General features: G+C 39.8%; 1 protein-coding gene across 4 annotated transcripts in view; it reads right to left on the bottom strand.

Moving 5' to 3' along the window:
- The window catches only part of LOC127636531 (autism susceptibility gene 2 protein homolog), a 420619-nt gene that overhangs the window by 121251 nt on the left and 272760 nt on the right, over window positions 1-26608 (bottom strand). For all 4 annotated transcript variants that reach the window (XM_052117112.1, XM_052117113.1, XM_052117114.1 and 1 more), the window contains one exon: window positions 20196-20225. In XM_052117112.1, the coding sequence (XP_051973072.1) occupies window positions 20196-20225 (30 nt within the window). The remainder of the gene's footprint in view (window positions 1-20195; window positions 20226-26608) is intronic.

Raw genomic sequence — 26608 nt, 5'->3', positions numbered from 1 at the left:
CCCCCGGAGTCCTCCACGGCTCCACCTTCCATGGCTCAAACCCTGGAGTCATCCTTGGCTCCACCTTCCACGGCTCCGCCCCCAGAAACTATTCCTATAGCGGCTCCACCTCTCAGGCCCCCTGACCCGGTCCCTGTCCTGTGGCCGCCTCTCAGGCCTCCTGACCCGGTCCCTGTCCTGTGGCCACCTCCCAGGCCTCCTGACCCAGTCCTTTTTTTATTACTTAAATTTTTTTGGAGCGTCTGGAATCCGCTCCTTAAAGGGGGGGCTCTGTCACATATTCCCTGTTGTCTTTTGTTTTTGTGCTTTTATGTAGAAGTTCTTGTTTTGATCCTGTTTCTTGTTTGGTTTTTGTAGTCTTTTGTAGTTTCATTTTATGATTGGTTTCCCCCTGATTGTCTCTCATTCCCTGATTGTTTCCCCAGGTGTTCCTTGTTTTCCCTTGTGTATTTAAGCCCTCGTTTTCCCCAGTTAATTTGTTAGTTCTTGCATGTTTTGTTATGCTCTGTGCTAGGTTCCCTGTGTTTTGTTTTATTCAGTGCTTTCTTGTTTCCTTTAATAAAGCTGCGTATAGATCCTCATTCCTCGCCTGCCTCGTCACAAATGTGAAGCAGCTGTTTTTGCACTGGTGCGAGACTTCTACATTTATTATGAATTATCACTTCTTTAATACAAATTATCTTATCTTTTGATTTGTGTTTAGCAATTACATTTCCCAATCAAAAAGGAAAAGAATCTATTGTGAAGAAGTACCTTTCATTTGTAAACTATTTAATTCACTGGACTATCCAAAATTGGCAATATTTCGTGGTTATGTATTATGTGAAATGCATTTGGATTGAAATTCCAGCCAAAACTAAATATATTATAATACATACTGTTATGGTGATAAGGCTGTCAAGATTATTATATTTGCATAACTATTATTTGTCATTTACTATATAGAAAGCAATAAAACTAAACATTATATGATGTTTTACCTTGTGAAATTAATTTTTTTGAAATTTTTTTTTTTTTTTAAATGTACAGTCATTTCAAATCAGATGATTTCAACATGCTCCAACAAAGTTGAAACAGTCGAGTGTTTACCACTGCGAAACATCAACATTTCTTCTAATAACACTTAAGCATTTGGGCACTGAAGACACAAGTTTGTTAAGTTTAGAAAGTGGAATTTTCCCCAATTCATCCATTATGCAGGTATTTAGCTGAATAATTGTACAGTGTATTCATTGCCGTATGGTGTGCTTCATGATGCACCATACATTCTCAATTTGAGACGGTCAGGACTGCATTCAGGCCAATCTAGCACCCGCACTCTCTGCTTACACAGCCATGCACTTGTAATCCGGACAGTATGTGGTTTGAAGTTGTCCTGCTGGAAAATGCAGGGATGTCCCTGGAAAATACGGTGCTGGATGGCAGTAGATGTTGCTCCAAAATGTGTACAAATCTGTCTGAATTCATGGTGTTCTCACAGATGTGCGAGTTACCCATGCTATGGGCACTGATACACCCCTGGACCATACAGACACTGGCTTTTGGACCTAATGCTAATAACAGCATGGATGGTCCTTTTCCACTTTGGCACAGATATGAAATGTGGACTCTTCAGATCAAAAAACACAGTTCCACTGTTCTACTTTCCATCTAAGATGAGAACGAGACCAGAGAAGTCGGCAGCGCTTCTGGACAGTGTTGATGTACGGCTTCTGCTTTGCACAGTAGAGTCTTAACTTGCATTTGTGTTATGATCTGGGGTTGCTTCAGTTGGTCAGGTCTAGGCTCAGAAACTTTATGTGGCAATAAAATGAGTTAAGATGATTACCTGAATGTACTGAATGACAGATTATCAAATCGATGTATTTTTTCCTTCCTGACGGCATGAGCATATTCCAGGACGACAATGCCAAGATTCATCGGGCTTAAACTGTGAAAGAGTGGTTCAGGGAGCATGAGGAATCATTTTCACACATGAATTGGCCACAAAAGAGTCCTGACCTTTACTCCATTAAACGTTTTGGGATGTGCTGGAGAAGACTTTACGGAGTGGTTCGAAACTCCCGTCATCAATCAAAGATCTTGGCCAAAAATGAATACACCTCTGCATGGAAATAAATAATGTGATGTTGCATAAGGTTGTCGAAACTATGCCATGATGAATCCATGGCATAATTAAAGCTAAAGGCAGTCCAATAAAAGATATGGGTATGCAACTTTTTTTTGGCCAGGCAGTGTACAATATTATTTTACGCAATAGTAAAACATTTAAATACTCTATTTTTATCCTAAATTCTTCACTTTCACATATTATTTTTAGACTCTCCGATTAAACCCACCAGGCATAAAGGAAATGTTTTTTTAAAAGATAAAGCGGCTCATCTCCTCTTCTATGTCATTCCATGTCACTAACACCATGCGTATGAACCCACAATGACCAAGAACATTGTGTGACTGTTATATTAAAGTTAAACCAGAGCGCTTTGTGTTCATTATAAGAAATCCTCGCTTATATTTTTTGCAGGACCGTGCCGCAAACCTCCGCACACAGCGAGTGCATCAGAAGCGTTAAATCTTCATGCGCTCTTCAGGAGCTACACGGAGTACGGTCCTGGTCAGTGAGAAGGTTGGAGTTAATTTGGAGTACTCTCACATAATGCAATAACACCAGAAATGAGATACAAAACATGGCATTCTTGGCATTTCTATATTTACTTCAAATTCCCTTATTTGTGCACCTTAATCACGATTATCTTAAATAATCATGGTTGGATCAAATAATCGCGATCAGATGATTATTTAATAATTGCCACAAGCCTAGTGGTGATATAAAAAAATCACTAATAAATATTTTGGTCATACTTAGTCCACCCTAAATTTACATTTATAGATGTTTAATATCCAGCTGCATTGTAAAAACAAATGTTGGATTCGCCCACAGAAACTTTAATGTGAACAGTATAAAAGTGGTAAAAGCAAGCATGAGAAACAAGATTAGTGTTTTATATTTGACTTGCTGTGCAAACACACGATCTGTGTACTAATTACTTGTTACAGATAAACACTGCAAACTGCCTTTACTTTCGAATTTTCGAAAATAACATATGTCTCAGTTGGGGCCTTAGCTGTGCAGAGAAGATGTCTACACATGAATTACGCTTGTGGGAATATAAAGATATGTGTAAAGAAGTGACTCCCCAGCTCTTAGACCTTTACAAACTGAGAGAGGCTTTTAAAAGCATAAAGCTTCAGAGGAAGAATAGATAATGCATCCTGAAGGACCACAGCACTGAATAATTAAAAGAGATGTGACTGTTTGTGTATTTGAACATAGGAAAAAGGTTCTTGAACTTCCCACAACACCACACCACACCACACCATAAAGGAATAATTCACCCCATAAAAATTTTAATTTTTAGTAAAGTAATATCAGTACTCTTAGTTAGAAGTAACATTTATATTAGCCCCAAATTAGACACACTTTTAATTAAGTGCCTGTGCGTTAATGTGACATTTGTTTTAAAGACATTGTCCATAAAAACTAATCAAGTAAATCATTAGTTTCTACTCTCTGACTTAAAGAACAAACTAACCATCCTCTAAGGTTCATTAATCTCCATTCCTCTCCAGAGGGCCACTTAGTGTCAGAGATCTGTCCTGAGCCGATCACAACCTCACTTATAGAGACTGGACACAATCAATGCCTGTCCTGCTTTCTGAGCCTGAGGGACCATTGCTGAGGTGTTTAAATAGGCCTGATAACAGCAGACAGGCAGAGAAAAAAATACCACAGCATTGCATCACACTGTTGTCAAAAGTCCATACAGAAATGAGCTTCAGTTACAGTGCTGGACATCAACAGGACAGCCTCATTATTCCCAATCAATACTGGCTGTCACATATGGTGTAGGGCGTGAACTAAACACACTCACACTCACACACACGTTGGTCTACCTATCATTATGAGGATTTTCCATAGACATAATGATTTTTATACAGTACAAACTATAGATTATATCCTCTAACCCTACACCTAAACCTAACCCTAACAGAAAACTTTCTGCATTTTTACATTTACAATATAAACATAGTTTAATGTTTTTTAAGCTATTTAAATTATGGGGACACTAGAAATGTCCTCATAAACCACATTTATAGCATAATACCCTTGTAATTACCAGTTTGTAACCTAAAAAATTGTCCTCGTAAACCACATAGACATGCCCACACGAACACGCACGCACACACACACACGCATGCACACACGCGCACGCACACAAATACAAACATCTATAAGCAAAAGTCCTTATAGGCATTACATTTACATATTTGCAGCTTGACACTGTGGACCCTTAAGCCTAAACAACGGTTCTGTTTTAATAAGTGCCGAAATGTCTCCCATGAGGTCTCGGTTGCACATCCTGTTGGGGGATTCCATTTAATTCCCAGATGTCTTGTACACGTAATTGGAGCTTCGCGCACAACAGGCCGAGCTCTTTTGTCGATTGTACTCCTGAGATTAATCAGGACACAGATGGACAGTATTTTCCTGACCTGATTTTGCAAAGCTGAACGTCCTCCAATTATTCTGCTGTAACAAGCATGTTGGTGAGCGCAGGGGAACAGAAACTAAGGATGTGCCTCCACATGAGATTGTGGTTGTGTTTACATGTCCGGTGTGCTCAGCATATATGCCAAACCACTTGAAATTTTTTTTTATTCATAGATTCAGCGAGCATTATGGAAAAATATCAGATCAAGCAGAATGCTGATTTAGTTAATTGAGAGTTTGTACTGACCATCACAGATAGTATTATATAACATAACATATAAATCTATATTGTGTAAATATGCAAAATAATACTGAGGTAATGGATGGCATTAGTGATAGACTGCTAAATCAGTCGGGCTCATTAAAGGTATAGTTCACTCAAAAAAATGTATTCTCTCATAATTTACTCACCCTCATACCATCCCAGATGTGTATGACTTTCTTTCTTCTGCAGAACACAAATTAACATTTTTAGAAGAATATTTCAGCTCTGTAGGTCCTTACAATGCAAGTAAATGGTGACCAGACCTTTGAAAAAAATTACATAAAGGAAACATAATAGTAATCCATACAACTCCAGTCAATATCTTCAGAAGACATATAATAGGTGTGGGTGAGAAACAGATCAAAATTAAGTCCTTTTTTTCTCTAAATCACCGCTTTCAGTTTTACATCTGAAAGCCATATGCGGAAAGTGGAAATTTAGAGTAAATAAAGGGCTTAAATATTTATCTGTTTCTCTCCCAGACCTATCATTTCACTTCTGAATATAAGGATACAACCACTAGAGTCATATGGATTACTTTTTTATTTCATTATGTGATGTTTTGGAGCTACAAAGGTCTGATCACCATTCACTTGCATTATAAGGACCTACAGAGCTGAAATATTCTTCTAAAAATCTGAGATGTCATGGGGTTGAGTAAATAATGAGAGAATTTTCATTTTTGGGTGAACTATCCCTTTAATTGGACAATATTTGTCCATTTTTATTTCGGCCAAGATTTTTTTGTTTAGTTTACCAGCATCAGCAAATAAATGTATGTGGCCAATTAACAGAAGCAGTCATTCTGTTTAGTGTCCAAAATATACAGACTGACTTGTCAATGGATAACGTAAATGTTCTGTCTACGTTCATGCCATGTCAGAATAACCGTAATTATGAGATTCCGTCTTGATCATTTAGGTCCACATACAGCTCGTTAATTACAAGATATAAATTCAAAATGCTATATGAAAGCTCTGACATGGTGTCTAAAAAACACAACACTCCTACATGAGACGCTGAAAAAAAACAGCGTGACATGCCGCAACAAAGATATCAATCTCGTTCATGTTCACATAGAAAAACAACACGGACTGAACCAAAAAAATGTTCGGTATGAACAGCCCCTAACTGTCTATGTGAGTATGAAAAACAGAGGAAAGATTGTGTGTATGAGTCATAGCGCAGCGGCCAGGGGCCTGTGTGTAGGTGTGTGGGCCTTGATAGACGTCCAGCATGCATATAGCCTCTGTTTAACCTTGGACTGTCTGGAAGCAGCATTCAGCCCATGGAGGATGCTAAGCAGGATACAGAATGGAGGAGAAAGGAAAAGAGATGGACAGAGAGTGAAACCCTGCGCAAAAATAGCTAAGACATTCCATGTTATACTATTCCATGATTAAAGAAAAAAAAAAAGCCTGCCTGCATACATTATTTAAACTAGGTAACAGTCAACCTGCTCTCATTAATATTAATGAGCACAGATAGCTAGGCACATCTCAGGCCAGGTGTGAACCGTCACACTTACCAGTCTCAAATGGAATGGAATATTTTAGACCACTTTACAGGAACACACTTACAAGTCACACTTAGGCCACATTCACACTGCAGTAGAATACAGTTCTCAGTCCTGTATTTGAGTGCTTAACATGGTTACATTCACACACAGGTTGGTGATTTACCAAAATTAAAACCGCATCCTACAACCGAACTGACACCTGTAAATTTTCAAGACTCACAACCGCATTTTCGCCAAACCGCTGCTGTGTGAACCGAACCATTCTGAACAACTAGTTATCTGTCACGTTGTGTAATATGAAATCCACGATGCTCTGTACATGCGTGTGTCTCGTGTTATTCATGTAGAGTTTAATTAATTCATGGAGACATGAGCCGTGTGTAATGCGAAGATCCAGACTGTCTTACACCGGAGCCCATCAGTTTTATAAATACTGCATGACTCAAATCCTGTGCTCTACACTCACTTTATTCAAAGCCACTTCCAGTTATGATGTGACGCATAAACTTGATTAGACTTGTTTATTTGATAACACTTCAACAATTATAATGTATGGTTGTATGGATGCCACCATCTTTGATATGTTCTTTAGTTACTGTCACTATGGTAACATCTGTTAGAATATAGGCTTGACTTCTATTGTCCTATCATACAGACAGTATTCAGCCGCTACTGTAAGCTGTTTGTGGTGATAGGGGCGTGGTCGTGTGTCTGTCTGTGGGAGAGAGAGAGCGGTAAGGTTTGTCACCTGGGTTGTCATTATCTCTTACACCTATTTCTTATTGTAGTGATGCTGGAGGGTGCACGAGGCATCAGAGTGACAGAGAGAGAGAGGCTGTAGCCTTTAGCCTCTTCGTTAGCGCACCTGCCTCCCATGCCAGAGACACCGGTTCGAATCCCGTTCAGAGCGAGTCAAGCAGGACCGGTTACAGTGGTGCCGTGACATGGATATGTAGCCGAGTGAGGTTTAGGGGGGTGAGTGTAATGAGAGCCAGCTGCTACGTGATAGCAGTGCAGTATGTGTAAACCTCAGGAGGTGCACTAGCGACTGATGCTAGGGGTTGTAGCCTTTAGCCTTTTCGTTAGTGTGCCTGCTTCTCACACAACGGAGATGCCGGTTCGAATCCCACTCGAGCAGGACCGATTTCACTGTTGTATGAACAAGATACCAAACATTGAATCGTGAATGTGGCCATAAATCTGTTTCCCAACTATGCAAGTAGTAAGGCAGGAAAGGATGTAGCTTCAGTGTGACAGGTGTCAATTAGTACTTGAGTACAGTGGGAAAAGGGAAAAGAACATACACTATCAAATATACTCATTTTAAAATTACAACAACTGTCCCTCATGTTTGCATATATGCGCTAAAGTAGAAACCCCCGTTATTGCAGTGAAATTCCACTGCATGTTGTGATGAAATGTTAACAAAACAAATACAGAAAAAACTCTAGGATATCTGGAAATAAAGCGAAGCAACAGAGAAAGAAATAGCGAAGTCTTCGTTGGATACCATTTTCGTTATTTACACAAGCGTTGCAGGGAAGTTATGTTGCTGTGGAGAAAGCTGCTTACTGACCAAGCTGCATAAACAATGGAATAAAGAGAGAGCCGCAAACATAGTGCATGAAATAGGAATGTCACTGTGGCAGGGCGGAGGGCGGGGTCGGGTCGTTATCCTACACACCCGGTCCCGTATTAGGCTAATTATGCCTCCATGAGGGTTAAAGGTCGACTGCAGGGGATCGTGCGGGAGAGAGCGATCGTTAACGGACATGTCCGTCGTGTGTGTTTGTGTGTTAAGTTTATAATTAAACCATTATTTATATTGAAAAGCCGGTTCTCGCCGCCTCCTTTCCATTGATCGCTTTACACTGGTGCCGGAAACCCAGGAAGGAGGAGGGATACGGTGTAGTAGAGTTCTCGCCACTACCGTCCACCCCAACGGAGCAGCCGCGGCCATCTGCCGCCTGAAAGAGGACGATGGCTGCCGACCGCGAGGGGAGAAGGGGCTCCTAGCCCACTGCCTGGAGCGGTCAGGGCCGCTGCCAGGGGTGCAGGAGTCGCCTACCGGCCGCTGAAACGCAGCAGGGTTTAAGACCGCCGACCGCGAGCGTGGAGGGGCTCACTGCCGACCACCTGGAGCGATAGACCGCTGCCAGGGGCGGGGGCGACCCCTTCTGTTCCCCAAGAACGCGGCGGGGCGTTCCATCCGCCAGGAGCTGGAGGACTGCCTCTGATCCGCCCGGAGAGGCGCGGCTGTCGTCCGATAGAGGGTGGAGGAGTGGCAGAGGAACAAGCTGCGGCGTATCGGAGAACTTGCGAGTAAGAGTTTTTTTTTTTCCATCTCTCTCTCCTCTCTCACTGTCACTCTGCGTTGGCCTTTTCCCTCTTTTAAATTTGACAGTTTTTTGGGGGGTACTACACTGTTAAAGGAAGTACCCCCCATTTTAATTATTTCTGTTTCACTGCCCTTGTCCCCTCCCTCGTCCAGGTAGATGGGGATGACCTGCCGGCAGACTAGACGTAAAGCACGCCATCCCCCAGGGAAGGGGGTGTAAAATCAGGTCGGGGGCTCCCCAGCCTGAGAGAACGAGGGAGGAATATGGCAGGGCGGAGGGCGGGGCCGGGTCGTGATCCTACACACCCGGTCCCGTATTAGGCTAATTAAGCCTCTGAGGTATAAAGGTCGACCGCAGGGGATCGTGCAGGAGAGAGAGATCGTTAACAGACATGTCCGTCATGTGTGTGTTTGTGTCTTCTTTTAAGTTTATCATTAAACTATTATTTATATTATCAAGCCGGTTCTCGCCTCCTCCTTTCCATTGATCCTTTTACAGTCACATTTCAGCTTTCTCACCATCAATGGCTTTCTGGTGTCCATGTAAACAAGCTCATTGATGTTCTGTTTGTAGCTTGCAATGCTGATTGAATCAGTTTCCATTCTGGTGTAATCTAAAGCTTTGCCACTGTACTATAATTCCCAAGGGATGTTTTTTACTTCAATTCGATTTCAAGGACTTGGCAACCTTGCCGTAGTCACACAGGTGCATTGTTGCCTTTTATTGCTTTGTGCAAATGAATGGTTCTTGGGAAATAATAATGGAAAGTGTAAAATATCTTATGCCTTGGGTGGAAATGGACGTGATACTTAAAATCAAGTAGTCGCTGAACTATTTCTCCAGGTTAACCTTTATTTTGTCTGTGATTTTATTCTATTCAGCCACTCTATGATGTGCTGGAAATAATAGTGTTTGCTCAGAGCAAAGAGCAATTCATGCCTTTTCACTGAGAGGACTGTAGCACAACTAATATAAAATGACCTAATGCAAGTCAAAAAATGAAAACCCTTTCCTTCACTAACTGCCTGGCTAGATGTCTGTAAAGAAAGTCAAGGATAAAGTATGATAGAGAAGGACATAAGACATCAAACACAGGTCTGCAATGCACCACAACCACATGTGCTGTCATGGCAGAAAGGAGTGCACTGGGCCAAAGTTCCTAAATGGCAAGTCAGTTCTGTCGCTATTGCGGGTACTGCAAATGCAAATTTAAAGATAGACACCTCCAAAACTGTTAGCCCAGATTATGTTCCAATAACATATTTCAAGTCAGAAATAAAAAATGCTAACAATGGTGTCAAATATTGTGTTTCTTTAGGTCAACACACATACACGTGTATATATATATATACACGTATATATATATATATATATATATATATATATATATACATATATATATACATATATACATATATATACACACATATATATATATACACACATTTATTTTTTAGAATTTTTCATTCAAGATCTTTTGTAGATCGCTTGGCTTCTATTTCTATGTCCTGCCAATTGTCACGGTCGCATCTGGTTAGAATAAAAACTCTAATTATCATGGAGTACACTGAGAAGGCTATTTGATTAATTAGCCATTGTGCCATTGTTTCTGGTTAAGACACAGTGTTATAATATCTGTGACTTGGCCTAAGAAAAGTGTGTTCATAGGCACCCTGCTGTGAGGTTGTGTCCCTAATGGCAAGAGCACACAGCGTTAGTCTCGGCCCAGGATACAAACCCCAACCACTCAACCCTCACCACACTCCTCAGGGACTAAAGAACCATCAGGGGCTCTTGTAAGTGTGCGTACGTGTGTTTGTGTGTGTAAGGATTATGGAGGCATCAGCAAGGCTCACTGTGGCCTAAGGGGAAAAAAAAGATGCTGAATTCACACTAACAAGTTGATCGTTGTCCACATGTTAGAGGTGAGCGTTAGCAGCCAGATATACACCATGACAGAATGAGGCTCTGCCTTCTGGGCGAAATAAAGGCAGGAGAAAGAGAGATAGAGAGAGAGATAGAGAGTATGTGTAAATGTGTGTGAGTGATTGTGTTAGTGTTTAAGGGTCAGTGGGGGTCATTACTGGCTGCCTTGGGGCAGTTTGTTGCATCTCTGCTTATGCACAGCACAAACAGTAGCTGCAAGTCACCATTTTCACTAACACACACACACACACACACACACACACACACACACACACACACACCCCCACCCACCATTGAGTTTTCTAAGATCGAAACACTTCAGTGATATACTGCACTGCTGATGGCAATATTTTGAAGTAATGAAACATTCTGACATACAGCAGAAAACTTGGATAATCGTTCTGTACTTTTGAAACCTGACGCAGACACTGACTAAAAGTAAATAAATGGATAAAAACATAAGCTCTCATATTTCCTGCTGGTAGTATTGATGAATGTACAGGGAAAAAAACAGCAATATCACCCCAATGTTCAGATGAAACCTACTGCACTGGTTTAGTGGCAAGTTCCACTGTGACAACTTTCCCTGTATACAAAATGCCCGCTATTGTGGCAAGTTCCACTGTGACAACTTTCCCTGTATACAAAATGCCCGCTATTGTGGCAAGTTGCACTGTGACAACTTTTCCTGTATACAAAATGCCCACTATTGTGGCAAGTTCCACTGTGACAACTCGCCCTGTATACAAAATGCCCGCTATTGTGGCAAGTTCCACTGTGACAACTCGCCCTGTATACAAAATGCCCGCTATTGTGGCAAGTTCCACTGTGACAACTCGCCCTGTATACAAAATGCCCGCTATTGTGGCAAGATCCACTGTGACAACTCGCCCTGTATACAAAATGCCCGCTATTGTGGCAAGTTCCACTGTGACAACTCGCCCTGTATACAAAATTCCCGCTATTGTGGCAAGTTGTCACAAAAGGTCAAGATTTGTTCAATGAACTGCATCTTTTTTTTGAGGGCAACAATGAACATTTTGAAAATGTTGTAGGTATGTGGCTTTGCAGAAACCGACTCAATAATAAACCTACCTTGAGAAATATTCACTGGAGCAAAGAGTGTGACAACTTGCCCTGGTCTCCCCTATAAAGCCTATTTAATATCCACTGGTAAATCAATAGCCTGCAGTCCCTTAAAAATGCTACTCTCAAACACTAAGAGGTTCTATTTAATTGGTGTCAATCAACCAGCAGCCGTCTTCCAGCAAAATTAGTTAGCCGCACTGTTTCTTCCTTAATGCACCAATCTAGCAGTCAGGAATGAGGGGGATGGCCAGGGGTAAGGAGTTGCTGTGTTACTGCATAGCCTGCTGACCTGCCCATCCATCAAGCAGCATGCATCTCTCCCTACTCTCTCGATCCTTCAGCTGTCTGGCAGCTCTGAGGGTCTGTAAGGTCGTCACATAATTTTTGTGGTAGGCCCCTATAATGAGCACTGCCTGCTCACCCGCCCCCAGCATCCCAGTGATTAGCCTTCCACACACACATGATCTGTCTCCCACTGCTCTGGCATTTATACAATGCTGACCTTGCCTGGAAATAAAAAGGATCAAAACAGCCCCAGAGCTTACAAAAGAAATTAAGAAATAAACACGTCATTAGAAATAAAAGCAACTGGGGAGCAAAAGAGCATGCATGCGTAAGAGAGGGGGAGAGCTATGGGGCTGTGAGCGAACGGCTTTTGCAGTGTCAGTACGGCAACATGGTTCTGGTTTAGGTCTACATCTTGACCCAGCATCGGTGAGGGACGCTGAGTCTCCTGAGCATCAATCACCTTGCCATCCTGGAGCCCCCTCCTGCTCAGCTCCGGGTCGGCTCAGGGGAAATGCCACTGATCCGGAGGGAATGAAGAGAGATGGAGAAATGAAAGGAGCAAAGGAAGAAAAGCCAGTAAATATTTAATGCACTCCGCAGAGCGGTCATGTCATACTTGGTTATGGAAAATAATCCCAGATGCTTGCATTGGCTGAAATGGAGCTGTTACGTGCATGCCTCCTAACTCTATCTGACAGCTATGATGTACGACTACCATTACCGGAAAATATCACTTCAACTAACCCATGATCCGGCTCCACTCAGGGTCACATTATCCACGTGGAACAAATTACAGCCCCCTTTTTTCTTCCCTCCCCACGCCCCCAACCCCCCCAAGTAAATACAAATTTCCTACACGACCGAGTACAAATGCGGGCCAATACGTTAGCTATGACAACTCTGCAGACTGACGCAGATGATGAAGTACATGACAAATCACGGGCTGACAGGCCACTCTACAGCAATCAGCCTCTGTCCCGGCCTCACGAGCGCCCACTCAAGCCTGTAAACACCACTCTGCGGCTCCCTCCCCATCTTACCCCCATCCCTCCCACCTTTGTCAGATACAGGGTGGGCAAAACACATAATCTTTTACCGCTGACAGCTCGCTTGCGAAGCTTTATTACCCACCCCACTTCACTGTGCCGAAGTGTGCCGCGGAGATAAAAACACGTTTTATGTACCAGTGTTCTTGCGGGGTGATGGAGAAACTAATGTGCATCTCCCTCCTCCTCTTCCAATTGCCTCAGGGTAAACATCGTCAGAAGGCGAGAGAGGAGAGGCAGATGAAGAACAAAAAAAAGAGCTAGTCGAGACATCTTTGCAAACACATCGGCAATTCTGATCATGGTTTCGTGTCAAGGACCCACACTTTTAAGTAGCAACACTTTAAAGTGCAAATCTCCAATGAGAGTGAAATTACAACACTTCTACGAAGCACAAGCTCTAATACAACTGCAAATGCTTTTCAAATAGTGTCCTCTGCCCTTCAGATGGCAGAAAAATATGCAGGAAGGAATGAAGGGCCTTTGAGAAGAGCAAGGGGCGAGTGGTGTTAAAAGAGTCCAGCGATGAAGGTCTTCTTATTTTCGATTTTCAGGCTTCAATAAGTGCGTTAAAATGCACAAGGACATTTATTTAGAGCCAAAGGTGGTACACTTTAAAGGTACTTAAGACTAATCTCTCACTGCCTGTGTGATCTGTCATCTCCGGCTACCATTATCCGGCTAAGGTAATGGGCTGATAATTGATTAGCACACATAAAACCATTTTCAGAACGTTTTGTGCATTCACTGGTTTCCAGTGACCTTTAGCATTACACACACAGATAGTATCAGGATATTGTGCTAATGCTGTGACTATAATGTGGTTTAAAAATGTGTATTTATTATGTGTTCATAATGACATTATTCATTACATATGATGAAAACTGTGTAAAATATATTTTCTGTTTTAAATGTTGTGCTTGACAATGTTAGCATCAGTATAACTATTGCTCTAACTTAAAAGAATGTTCCGGGTTCAATACAAAATAAGATCAATTTCCCTCTCATTTGTGGCATAATTTTGACTACTAAATAGAATAGAAGAAGCAGCCTTTATTTTGGTCACACATTACACATACATTTTTTGCATATATACAGTGACATTTTTTTTTCATTTATCCCAGCTAAGCTAGGGTGAGAGTGCAGGGTCAGCCATGATACGGCGCCCTTGGAGCAGATAGGGTCAAGGGCCTTTCTCAAGGGCCCAACTGTGGCATCTTGGCGGTGCTGGGGTTTGAACCCCCAACCTTCTGGTCAGTAGCCTTAACCGCTGAGCCACCACTGGCCCTCATAAATAACTTGGATACAACAGTACAACGTCATGTCAAAGAAGATATACATTTCTATATAGTTTTACTCTGAAAATGTTAGTACCATAAGTTATTTTTTCACACTAAAATCATGTTAATATGCATATTGATTATGTCTTGTGGTTATACTTCTACATTTACATTTAGTAATTTAGCAGACCTCTTTATCCAAAGTGACAAATCAAGCAATATGCCTTAGAAAAGTCAACAATATCTGCAGTATCGCACTGCCAAGTTCTCAGTGTTGGCTGGAATAGTATAGAAGCCAGCGTAGAAGCAAGAGACAGACAAGTTTATTTTATTTTTTTTTTTTAATATTGTTAAATATTAAGGTAGTGCATTTAGTGTGGATTGGTTAAGTGGTTACAGAACAGATGTGTTTTCAGCTGGTTCTTGAATGTTGAGATGGTTTTAGCAGATCGTGTGTTGGTTGGAAGCACATTCCAGCACAGAGAATCAGAATGATAGTGACATATACTTTGTGCCTCTATGCGATGAGACCACCAGGAACTGCTCGTTCATTGACCGCAGAAAGCGAGTTGGGACATGAGCTGGAGGAGTGAAATGAAGTAAGAGGGTACTGTTCCACAGGCTGTCAAAGAGTCAAAGACTTGAATTTTTTACATGTTTATGATATATGTAATCAGTGGATTGAAATCAAGAGATGGGTGAAGAGAATCCTCTTTGGTTGATTGAAGACCAGACGGTCTGCTGCATTCTAGATCATCTTTAGTGGCTTCATCGTTCTAGCTAGGAGGTTGGCCAACAGTAATCCAGTCTTGAGATGACCAGAGCTTGGACCAGGAGCTGTGCAGCATATTCAGACAGGAAAGGTCTGATTTGCCTGATGTTGTAAAGTGCGAACCTGCAAGACCTGGCAGTTGATGAGATGTGGGCAGTAAGAAACCACCAAGCAACTACCCAGAACACCCTAGTAACCACATAACAATTTTCCCAAAACACACCCTGAACACCTTAGCAACCGAAATCAAAGCCCTGGCAAACGTTTAGCAAGCACCACTCACATTTTCTTCACATAAAGTAAAAAAATCTATTTTTACTTCCAAGGCTTGTTGCCTGTCATTTTCAGATCAGTTAAAAGAGACAAAAAATTGGAACATAATGCAGTCCAGATTCGAACCTGTATTGCTCTTACGTGCCAAAACTGCATGTGCTACTTACAGCACCACAGCTCTAACCTAAAACAGGGTTTTCTGAGGGTTGAGAGGCACTAAGCCTGAGCACATGTGCCAATTTTTTCTGGCTAAAGTCGCCACAGATTCACTTGAGCCTCAGTGGTCTTTAAACACTCTCAGATGGCGCAGACCTGCTAGTGTTAACTGCGCCACGAAAAGGGGACGTTATTGGATCTGGGCAGCCGCGGAACATCAAACAGCCCATCAGGTGGTGGAATCTCTCTCTCTCCCCACTCTCGCTGCCAGCCACACCAGACATAATAATCCCCCTTGAGCACCTGGTAACGAGAAGACAGGGTCCTTCATGCTCTCTCTAATAAAAGACACTTCTGCTGCACAAAAATCGGGGCAGGGGGGCGGGGGCCTGGGGTTTGGTGGGCCAGCTGGTTGTGAGGAGAGGTGAGAACAAGATCCCTGGCAAAGAGACTGGGAAACCGAGGGAGGGAGATGGTGAAAGAAAGTAACGAGGGCAGCCAAAGACAGAACAAGAGCCAAAAGCCTGGAAGGTGGAGGCTAGCCACAGTTACCAGGGCCAGCCAAACGATTTTAGAGCATTCTGGGTCCTGCCTGATGCCAATTCATACAGCAGCAGGGGAAAGACAGAGAATGGAGTGTGAGCCAGAGAGGGCAGACAGCAGGTCTAGGGCCGGGTTCCAGCTGGAATAGGCTAGCCTGCATGATGAACAGTGTGCAGACGGTACCATTTAATAAATCTCTTGCTCTGCTCCAGCTAACGCAAACGAGATGTCAAAAGGCCATTAAACACTCACACACTTCATGCACACATCCACACACGCTCTGACACACACGACACACACACACACACACACACACACACTGTGGGTTTCAAGACTCCCATTCACTCATAAAGACGGCTTTTTGCAGCATAATCTACCCAGACATTTGTTTAATTTTAATATAATATAAACTTAAATATAACGAAAATTGCACGACTGTTGGAAAAGGATTTTACATGGTTCATCACACGTATCGCAGCAGTTTTGAGGTGAAATGTTCACTGAGTAACCCTAAAAGCGAGTTCAATTCTCTACCAAACAGATAAGGTTTTTAAGGTTAATGCTCAGTCCAGTTTTAAATCAACAAAACCTTCCTCCCTCCTCTAAACCTTAACCGATAGTGTCATAAAAAGCAAGTGTGAGATGAAAAACTCAATTGCTGAAGCAACCACTTCATTATGTGGTGTTTTTATGATGCTTTCGGCTCATGTGTTGACTCCGTAATCCTCAGGACTCCATTGCAAAGCTCTATTAGTTGAGCAAACTCACAATTTGATCGCATTGATTGATTGTAAATGTAGTTAGTTTATGTAATGCAAACGTTTAAATTTCTCACCTGACAAGTTACGTGCTATAGTAAACGTTTTTTGATGTCATGAGATAGTATTTTGTTAGGAATAGGATGAAAAATAAGTATTTATGAACATATAATCTACCACTGTACGCATGTTTTGTGTGAAAGTGAATAAAATTAATTGTTGTTTTAGTACCTCTAGTGTTTATTTCAACAGAAAACTGCTGTGATATGTATAACAAGCCAAGTAAAAATTATTTTGCAAAAATGTTGATAAAGTAACATGATTCTATGAGACCACACAGTATAACTTATGTCTGTGGTTCTCCACTGGTTTTGCTTCAGGACCCAGCTTTTACATTGGACATAAAGTGTTAACCAAACCAGTACCAACATTGCTTATCATACAAAAGTAACAAAAATGTTCTCAAAATCACACACGAAATGTATTAATATTACCAGGAACTATATACAGTTCATATACAGGAACAATGCAAAATTATTCATATGACAAACTGAAGGTTAAAATGGAAAATGTACAATTCTGTAAATGCATAAACATCAGAAGTGTGATTTACCAGACTAAAACATGGAAGAAACACTGGGCAAAATATTGCATTAATACAGCCATAATTCCAATTGAAAGATGGATTTGCACCAAAATACAGAGTCTGATTGGCCGCACAGCCTTTAATGTAAACAACAAAAGATGTGGAAAGTGTTTTCTCCTCTCGTTTAAACATTGATAATCTTCCCTTACTATGTACGATTACATAGCTAAATACAAATAAAACAATTAACTATCACATTTGAACATACCTGCAACACATCAGTCGGAAAACACTGATTTATGTAAAGTATGCTAACCACCACGGCCTTTCTTTTATAGCTGGTTTCAATAAAAGTGCAACTTAAAGCTGCTAATTGTAAACATCATCTCAGCGATACTTTCTTTCATTCTACTTTCTCAGCAATAATAATGCATTACATGCATGTTTGATTGAATCACTCATAAAATGGTGGTTTAGTGGTCTAAAGCACATAACTGGTAATCTGGTAATCAGAAGGTCGCTGGTTCGAGCCCCACAGCCACCACCATTGTGTCCTTGAGCAAGGCACTTAACTCCAGGTTGCTCCGGGGGGATTGTCCCTGTAATAAGGGCTCTGTAAGTCACTTTGGATAAAAGCGTCTGCCAAATGCATAAATGTAAAATGTTGATTGTGAAGATATGCACGTGTTCTGTCTGAAAATGCCATCATTACATCACTTCCTGGCAAGAAATGTGCACAAGCCCACATTTAATTACAGTAGGGACAGAGGGAGAACGAAAAAGGCCCTATACTTATCACCTCCCTTCCATTTTATCCATTATTGTAATGAGAGTGAAGTGATTTCTCTAGAGAGTTTTTTTTTTTTACTTTCCGATTTGGGCCAGAGGAGAATAAAAAGAGACAGTCTGTCTGTGGATGAAAAGAACTGACCCATTAATGTAACAAGCCCTCCTCCCTTTAGGCTGCCAAATATATACTGTACTCTAACTGCTATTGCAGGGAATAAGAGCTACTGAATTCATTCCCAAATATTAATGCGTGTGAAAATATCATGGATTGGTTGCTTAATGCTAACGCAACTCAAACCCACTCAGGGTTTGGAAACACATTTTAAAGAACAAGGCACTACTGACAAAAAGTGAATGTGAATGTGTGTATTTGAAAGCGAGAGAAAGAGAGAGATCTTATTGCTTTGTTTACCTAATAAACCCTTCCATTGTTTTGACACGTAATTAATCAAAAGGCAGAGAAAAGGACATGACACTGTGTAAATCATTAGAGGAATAATGAGAAGCAGGAACACATTGAGGAGAACAGCGCTTAATGTCTTACACAGCACATATTTGCCATGCCATAACAAAAGGGCTCCGAGTGACATGGCTAATTTGAGTTGTCATCAAACAAACCATTGGTTTCAGAAAAAAAACAACAATCAAACAAACAACAAGAAAACTAATTAAGAACTTTAAAAAAAGAGCAAACAAATAAAGATTTTTTTCGTGTGCGTGTAATCACGCTGATGTTTCATAGACAGTAAATAAGTGGTATGATGTATCTTGGGAAGCTTTGTAGTAGCTTGACACACTTTGCCTACAGCAGTGTTAAATTAAATTCACACAGTTAAATAATAGCTTAATTTCATTATAATTGCTCTATAAATATAACTGAAATAATAATGTGGGTATGATTGATTCATTTCCACATAGCGAATGTAAATTAATCACCACCATTCTGTATGTCCAGTGGTTCGAACTTGAAATAAATCTGTAGAAAATATTACATTTATACGTGTAAAATGTAACTTGTGAAGCTCTTTTCAGATTTCACACACCATTTAGTTATTCATAATTAATGCACAGCTAATTAAGGCCTTCTCACAGTAATTAACAAGATGGTACTTCTAATTAAATAGAAACACTTTTAAGGAGAGTCTAATATTGGATTCTCATTGATTCAAGCTTGATTAATAAAATTATAAATATGTATGACTTTCTTTCTTCTGCTGAACACAAACAAAGGTTCAGCTCTTTAGCTCCTTTCAATGCAAGTGAATGGTGACCAGACCTGTCAAGCTCCAAAAATCCCATAAAGGCAGCATAAAAGTGATACATACAACTCCAGTGTGGGTGAGAAACAGATACAAATTTAAGTCATTTTTAACTACAAATGTCCACTTTCATATTCAAATTGACATTCTGAAAGTGAAAGTGGAGATTTATAATAAACAAAAGGATTTAAATAGTGATCTGTTACTCACCAAAAGAGATTGCATTACTTTAGAAGACATACTGTATGTTAAACCACGTCCTATGGATTACTTATATGCTGCCTGTATGTGATTTTAGGAGCTTAAAACATTTTGGTCACCATTCACATGCATTGAAATGACCTACAGTACAGCGCTGAAATATTCTTCTAAAAATCTTTGTTTGTGTTCAGCAGAAGAAAGTCATACACATCTGGGATGATATGAGGGTGAATCAATGATGAGAGAATTTTTGGCTGAACTCTCTCTTAAATAACAATTTACATTTTCTGACAGAAATAACAGTACTTGCAACATTATGCAAATATTGATGACATCATCGCCAGATGTTTAAAGATTCTTAAACTTCTAAAAGGTTTATTAAATACAAAAATGCATACCACATTCAAGGTTATCTACAAAATTGTTTGGTTTGGTATGTTAGGCATTAGATGAATTTGAGTAACTATTTGAGGTGTAAAAAAAAATATATAACAGATTTCAATACAGTGTTCATCTTGTAAGGTCTGTAATAATACTAAGATGCATGATCTTACCTTGTCTTCTTGGTCACTCTCACTGTCACACTGTAAGAGAGAGACAAAGGCGATTTTAGAACAGTGCACGCTTCTCAATCAAGATGTGACAAAGCTAAACACAGACTTTTTTTCGATTTTTAATATAACCCCATTAGGATGTGGAAATCTGATTTCAGCAGGCTGGTACTGCACAGCTCATCAGCAGAGTAATAAAAGTCTAAGCAGGAAAAAGCTGTTCTTATCTCACTCAGTGGCCAGGCCTCATTACATCTGCCTATTACCACCAGCAGGTTTTTTTTTTATGCCCAGACACCAACTAGAGTACGAGTCCAACTATCTTTATATCTTATAGAGAACAACTCTGCGGCAGGGATTGTACTTGAGACAGTGAGGCACTGATTTTCCAATATCTATTTAAAGGTGAAGTGCAATTTATGTTTTCAAACAGCTTTCCCGAACACTGCCTCCATCGTCTAATAGACAAATTCTATTAGAATTTGATATCCATGCAAAATGTGCCAACAACAGAAAAAGGCAATTACAGAATTATATTAATAAACTGAATTTAAGAATTATTGTCCAGTTTCAATTTCAAGCTCCACTCAATTCTTTATCCAGTAATTAGCTAGAAGCGGACTTGGCTCATGCAGAAGTATTCAGGACTTGAGCTTGGACTCCCTAATGAAGGCCTTCTAAGGGATGGAGTTTGAGATTTTCAGGGCCAATTACGCTCTGTGGAACTTAACCTTGTGACAGCCCTGAATGACTGTCAGTCGTGGAAGCTATTCCACAGCAACGGCTGCCCAAGTTTGACTGAGCGCGTGGGAGAGGAAATGAGGAAATGAGAAGGAGGGATGTATGGGGAGGTTTTTGTCTGGCACAAGTCTCAACCATCTGACCTGATAGAGGGCCTGGTGAGCAGCATCTAATTTACAGCTCTGGTCCGACGGGAATCCAGAGGGCCTACTGTGAGCCGGCAGACACATACATGGCTCATGTATTATGCATAACCAATAAACACAGTCACACACACAGGAAGCAAATACACACAATATGTTAATAACCTATTGCTCCTGTGCCAGCACTGTTTAAGTATTAATGTAAGAACGCAACAAAACAATCATATTGGGGCTGGTCGGTGTAAAGCTACCATGCGACGGCGGAAAATTGACGGTAGAGATTTTGTTATATTGTTTATTCCGCAGAAGACATATCTATGTGGCTATCAGTTGGCTGGACTACTTTGTGTTATTTACATGAGAGAGCAACAAAAACATGGGGTATGTTGATGTGGAGTTAGAGCTGTGCATATATTTATCTTATACCACGGGTCTGTTGAATGCTTGATTCTGATTGGTTGACAGACATTCTAAGGTGTGCAATTATTTTTCAAGTAAACGCATGGCTATGAAGTAGTTCCGGGTCTTGACCGCATAACGGTTCCATATCACTTTACCAAATTATTTCAGTTATTTGAAAAGAGATGTACAGGTGACCACAAAAGTACGACAAAAAATGTCTTCGAACTAGCAACGAAGGCTTAAGCTGTATCAAAGCTAGATACACATGATCAATACAAAAGTTTCTGTAATATCTGTGGAAAACACCCTTGTGCTCTCCTCCCCCTCTCTTAAGCTCTCACACACACATGGACACACATACATTATACTTCTGCATTTTTACATTTTCCCAAAAATATCATTTAATATGTTTAAGCAATTTGAATTATGGGGACACTAGAAATGTCCCCAAACATTTATAGCATAATACCCTTATAATGAACAGTTTGTTACCTAAAAGAATTTTCCCAGGAAACCCAGGAAATAACAGGAAAGGAGCGCAAGCCTCGCAATCCTCCGTTGCTAGTTCCAAAGTGATGTTTTCGAACTAACAACGGAAGTTTCAGCTGTATCAAAGCAAGACGCTGAATCCATTGCACAACAAAGTAGTTCCACTCACAAGGCATTTTAGAGGCAAAAACCAAATAATGTCTTAAGGTGTGATAACCATGGTATAAGTGGATTAATTCAAATCAAATCCCTTTACTGTCACTCAACCATATCCTCAAGTGCAACAGTGGGTGAAAGTTTTGGGTGCAGTTCCAGTCAACATAGCAGTCATGACAATCTACAATAAACATCTACTTTACACATAACACAATTTACACATCTTGCTTACACAACACAATATCCAATATGCACCTAACAATATACAATATACTCAAAATAAGATACACAGTATAAAAAAGTACACTGTGCCCTGTCACAAATAAGTAGTACCTTCAAGGTATACCTTGAAAAAGGCTGAATGCCGAAAATTTGATAAGAAAAATAAAAGAGCCTATTTTTTGAGTTGTGCAGTTATACTCTCTGTTTTCAATCCTATATATAAATCATATATCATATACATCATATCATACTGTATCATATCATATTATATCATATCACATTTTGCAAGATAACATATCATATTGTTTCGTATCCTATCATATAACGCATCATATCTTGTATCATCCTGTATCATATATCATATCATATCATGACTGTTAAAGCTGTCAGTAAGCAAATGCTGAAAACATGACACACTTTTCTCCCACCCTTATAAGTACTGGACCCTAATGGTCGATTTAACATGTATAACTGCATGAACCCTTACTAAAGTCCTTGGGCTCCCCCTCATTTGGCACAGCCGGAGCTCATGAAGAGTTAAAATAATGAGCAAAATGTATTTTTTTTTCCCCCCAGTGTGTTGTGATCCATAAAAAATATTGCTGGCGTCTCCATCGGCTTGTCACTACTCTCTGCGCCCCGTGCTGTGCAGCCTATTGCTTTGATTGTGGAGATATGAGAAGAAATAAATGACTCGCCGTTGCTTGTGAAGCAAATGGAATGCGCTAATAGAACTCATCGCATTACCCGATGCAAAAGTGCCATAGCTCATTACATCAGGATAAAAGGATATCATTGTAGACGGTGAGCAGAATTGACTTTCTGCGCCGCGACTTGATGATTTAATCAACTGCTCTCTTTCGCTTCTCATCCGTGCACCTGTCGCTAACACAGGTGCCGCTAAACGCCACTCTCTTGCAAGCCAGCGAGTAGAGAAAGGAAAGAAATTGCTCTCATTATTCTTTCTTCTTTTTTTTTCTTCTTGCGCCTTCTTTCCAAGAATAGAGATATGCAAATATTCTCTCTGGCGCAGAGAGAAGGGCGGCTGAAAATATTGTGATGAGGAGAGCGTGAGGTGTAGGTGAATGGAAATACATTTATAGTGGGCTAAGTTAAAGTAACATAAATGTAAGATCAGATCTGACAGATAAGGGCAGGCAGCTTGTTTCTCCTTGACAGAGAGAAGCACCAATCTTTATATGTACAACACATCAAACAAATAACCTACGGAGGAGGAAGATCTGTTTTATATCATGATTTGGAATATATTCAAGCATCGGAGCTGTGGCATAGCAGTTAGAGCATGGGATGCAACATGTTGACACTTGGTGCTTATGTGGGAACTACAGGATCAAATCTGTTATTTCCCGATCTTTCTATTACGGAGTAATAGAAATGGAAATATGGGAATTATGTTGTGACTAAACAAAATCCAAAATAAATCAAAACTGTGTTATATTTTAGCATCTTCAAAGTAGTCGACTGCAGCAGGTATTACAGGGAGCGACATTTTCATTCTAGAGTGCATCTGATTAGACAAAATATCTGTAGTGCAGAACGAGTCATCAATATTTTTCATGTGCTTCCCGGAAAAGAAAGATTGAAAACTTTGATTCTGAAAAGGTGATTTTTACATTTTAAAGGTGAATTTTAAATCTGAAGGTAAAATGTTGTGTACTTTTAAGAGAACCTAGGATATAGATTGTTTCAAAGCTATAAGTTATGAACTAAAAGTCACAAAACTCCAATTTTGTTTGCATGAGGTCTTAAAACACTATTCTCCAGCGATCTGTAATACTACTTTGTTTATCACAGTCTGTCAACTATGCTAAATAAAGTAGCAAACTGCCATTGAAAATGATTGAAGAAAACAACAGTAAATGACGCTGACAAGTGTAAAGATCCCAGAGTCAAAGAGATTAGAAAAATGATGACGGTCAGCTCAACATATTTAATTTCTCCAAAACACTGGTAATACACAAATATTGAATGGATTAACTTGAAAATTCATCTCAGCATTTTCTGGTGCAGTGATAATTTCAAAGCCAAACAATTCGCCAGTTGATTTTGGCTGCGGATCAATACAGCATGTTGAGCTTATTAAAAACAGCCAATAGCCTCGGTGGAACAGTAGAGCCATCTGCTTTAGTTAACACTCCTCGACTAGGCACACTCCTCAGCTTCAGAAAGATGGAAGAGTGAGGAACTGATTAAGCCTCAGAATGAAACCAATAGTGTAACTGATCCTGTCTCCCCTGCTGTGTTAATGCAGTCTGTACTTCAACAGTGCAGCATGGGAGGAATATTGAGCTATGCACATATAAAGGATGGCATCAAAATATGGAGTTTTGTGGCTTTTAGTGAATGTATGTAAACTTTGAGATCATCTACACACTAGTGTACTCCTAAGGCCAGAAACTGCCAACACGCGGTCAGGTTGAACATACCTCTTTATTTGAGTCCTCAAGGGGGCGATAGAGTTGCCTTCAAAAGTTTGTGCCATAAAACCTTAGGTAATTATTCAGGAAAGTTGTTATATTGACTTTAACTTACTTTCTCAGCAATATTTCATCAAACTGTTGCTCTGAAATTACAGTAGTTGACTTGAAAGATAAAACTCACCGTAAATGTGGACAGTTCACACTAATTTAGGCTATAGAATGAATGAATGAATGAATGAATGAAATCTTTATTTCGAACAATTAATAAATTAATAATAAAAATAAATAAATGAAGACAGCAATACGTATGAAATTTCCATACAAATAAATAAACACAAAAACAATAATCAACCTGTTCGAAAAGGGATAGGTAGAAGCCCTAGGCTTATCAAGACCTACCCCCAAACCAATTCACAATCAAAGAAGATAAATCTAACATAACGTTTTACATAATACAAAAAAAACCTGCTAAATTACAATAATGCTTTATCTTAGTATTAAGATAATGAAAACAATAAAATCATAAACAAAAAAACAAAAAAACATAATCAAACTGCATTTACAATCATAATGAATTATCATTCACCCTCTTCACTTCTGTACTTGTCAAAAATAAAACTTTTATACCTTTTTTTAAATTGCAACATATTAACACTTTGTTTGATCGAACTGCTCAGACCATTCCACAAAAGCACCCCACAAATCGAAATACACCTGCTTTTGAGTTTTGTCCGAATCCTATGTTGACTCAAATTTAAATCCCCTCTCAACTTATAACCCCCAACCCTATATGTAAATAACTGTTGTATGTTTCCAGGCAGCTGTTTATTTATTGCTTTATAAATTAATTGAGCGGTCTTAAATTTAACGAGATCATTAAACTTTAGAGTGTGCCATTTTAAATATAGTAAATTAGTATGCTCATGATATCCTACCTTATTTACTATCCTAATTGCTCTTTTTGTATTGTGCTTAATGTTTGTAAGGTGGTTTTGTAGGTGTTGCCCCATACTTCAACACAATAATTTAAATAAGGCAACACAAGGGAACAATAAAAAATAAAAAGTGATTTTTTACTCAATACATGCCTTGCTTTCCCCATTACTCCAATACTCTGCGCTACTTTTGTTCTAACATATTTGATATGGGGTTTCCAACAAATTTTATGGTCAAGAATCACACCCAAAAATTTATTTTCATACACTCTTTCTATTTTAACATTATTAATCATAACTTTTACTTGTATATCGGTTTTATGATTACCAAACAGTATAAATTTGGTTTTATCTAAATTTAACGATAATTTATTTAAGTCAAACCAAATTTTTAACTTATTAATTTCTGATGTGACCACCTCCAAAAGCTGCTTCAAATTTTCCCCTGAACAAAAAATACTGGTATCATCCGCAAAAATCACAAATTTTAAGAGGTCAGTCACCCTACATATGTCATTTATGTACATAATAAATAATTTCGGACCCAATATTGACCCCTGTGGTACTCCACAGGTGATACCCAAGCACTCCGATCTGTACTCACCCATTTGAACAAATTGAAGTCTGTTACTTATGTAACTTTTCATCCAATCTAATGCAACTCCTCTGATACCATACTTTTCCAGTTTATTGATTAACAAACGATGATCTATTGTATCGAAAGCTTTTTTAAATCAATAAATACTCCCACTGCGTACTGTTTGTTATCTATAGCACTGGTAATGTCTTCAATTAACTCCATTAGTGCCATTGATGTAGATCTGTTTGTCCTAAATCCATACTGACTGTCAACCAATAATTCATGCTTCTCAATAAAATTGTCCAAT

This window comes from Xyrauchen texanus, chromosome 44 (genome assembly GCF_025860055.1).
Source record: "Xyrauchen texanus isolate HMW12.3.18 chromosome 44, RBS_HiC_50CHRs, whole genome shotgun sequence".
NCBI classification, from domain to species: Eukaryota; Metazoa; Chordata; class Actinopteri; order Cypriniformes; family Catostomidae; genus Xyrauchen; species Xyrauchen texanus.
This window is presented reverse-complemented; position numbering and strand designations above follow the sequence as displayed.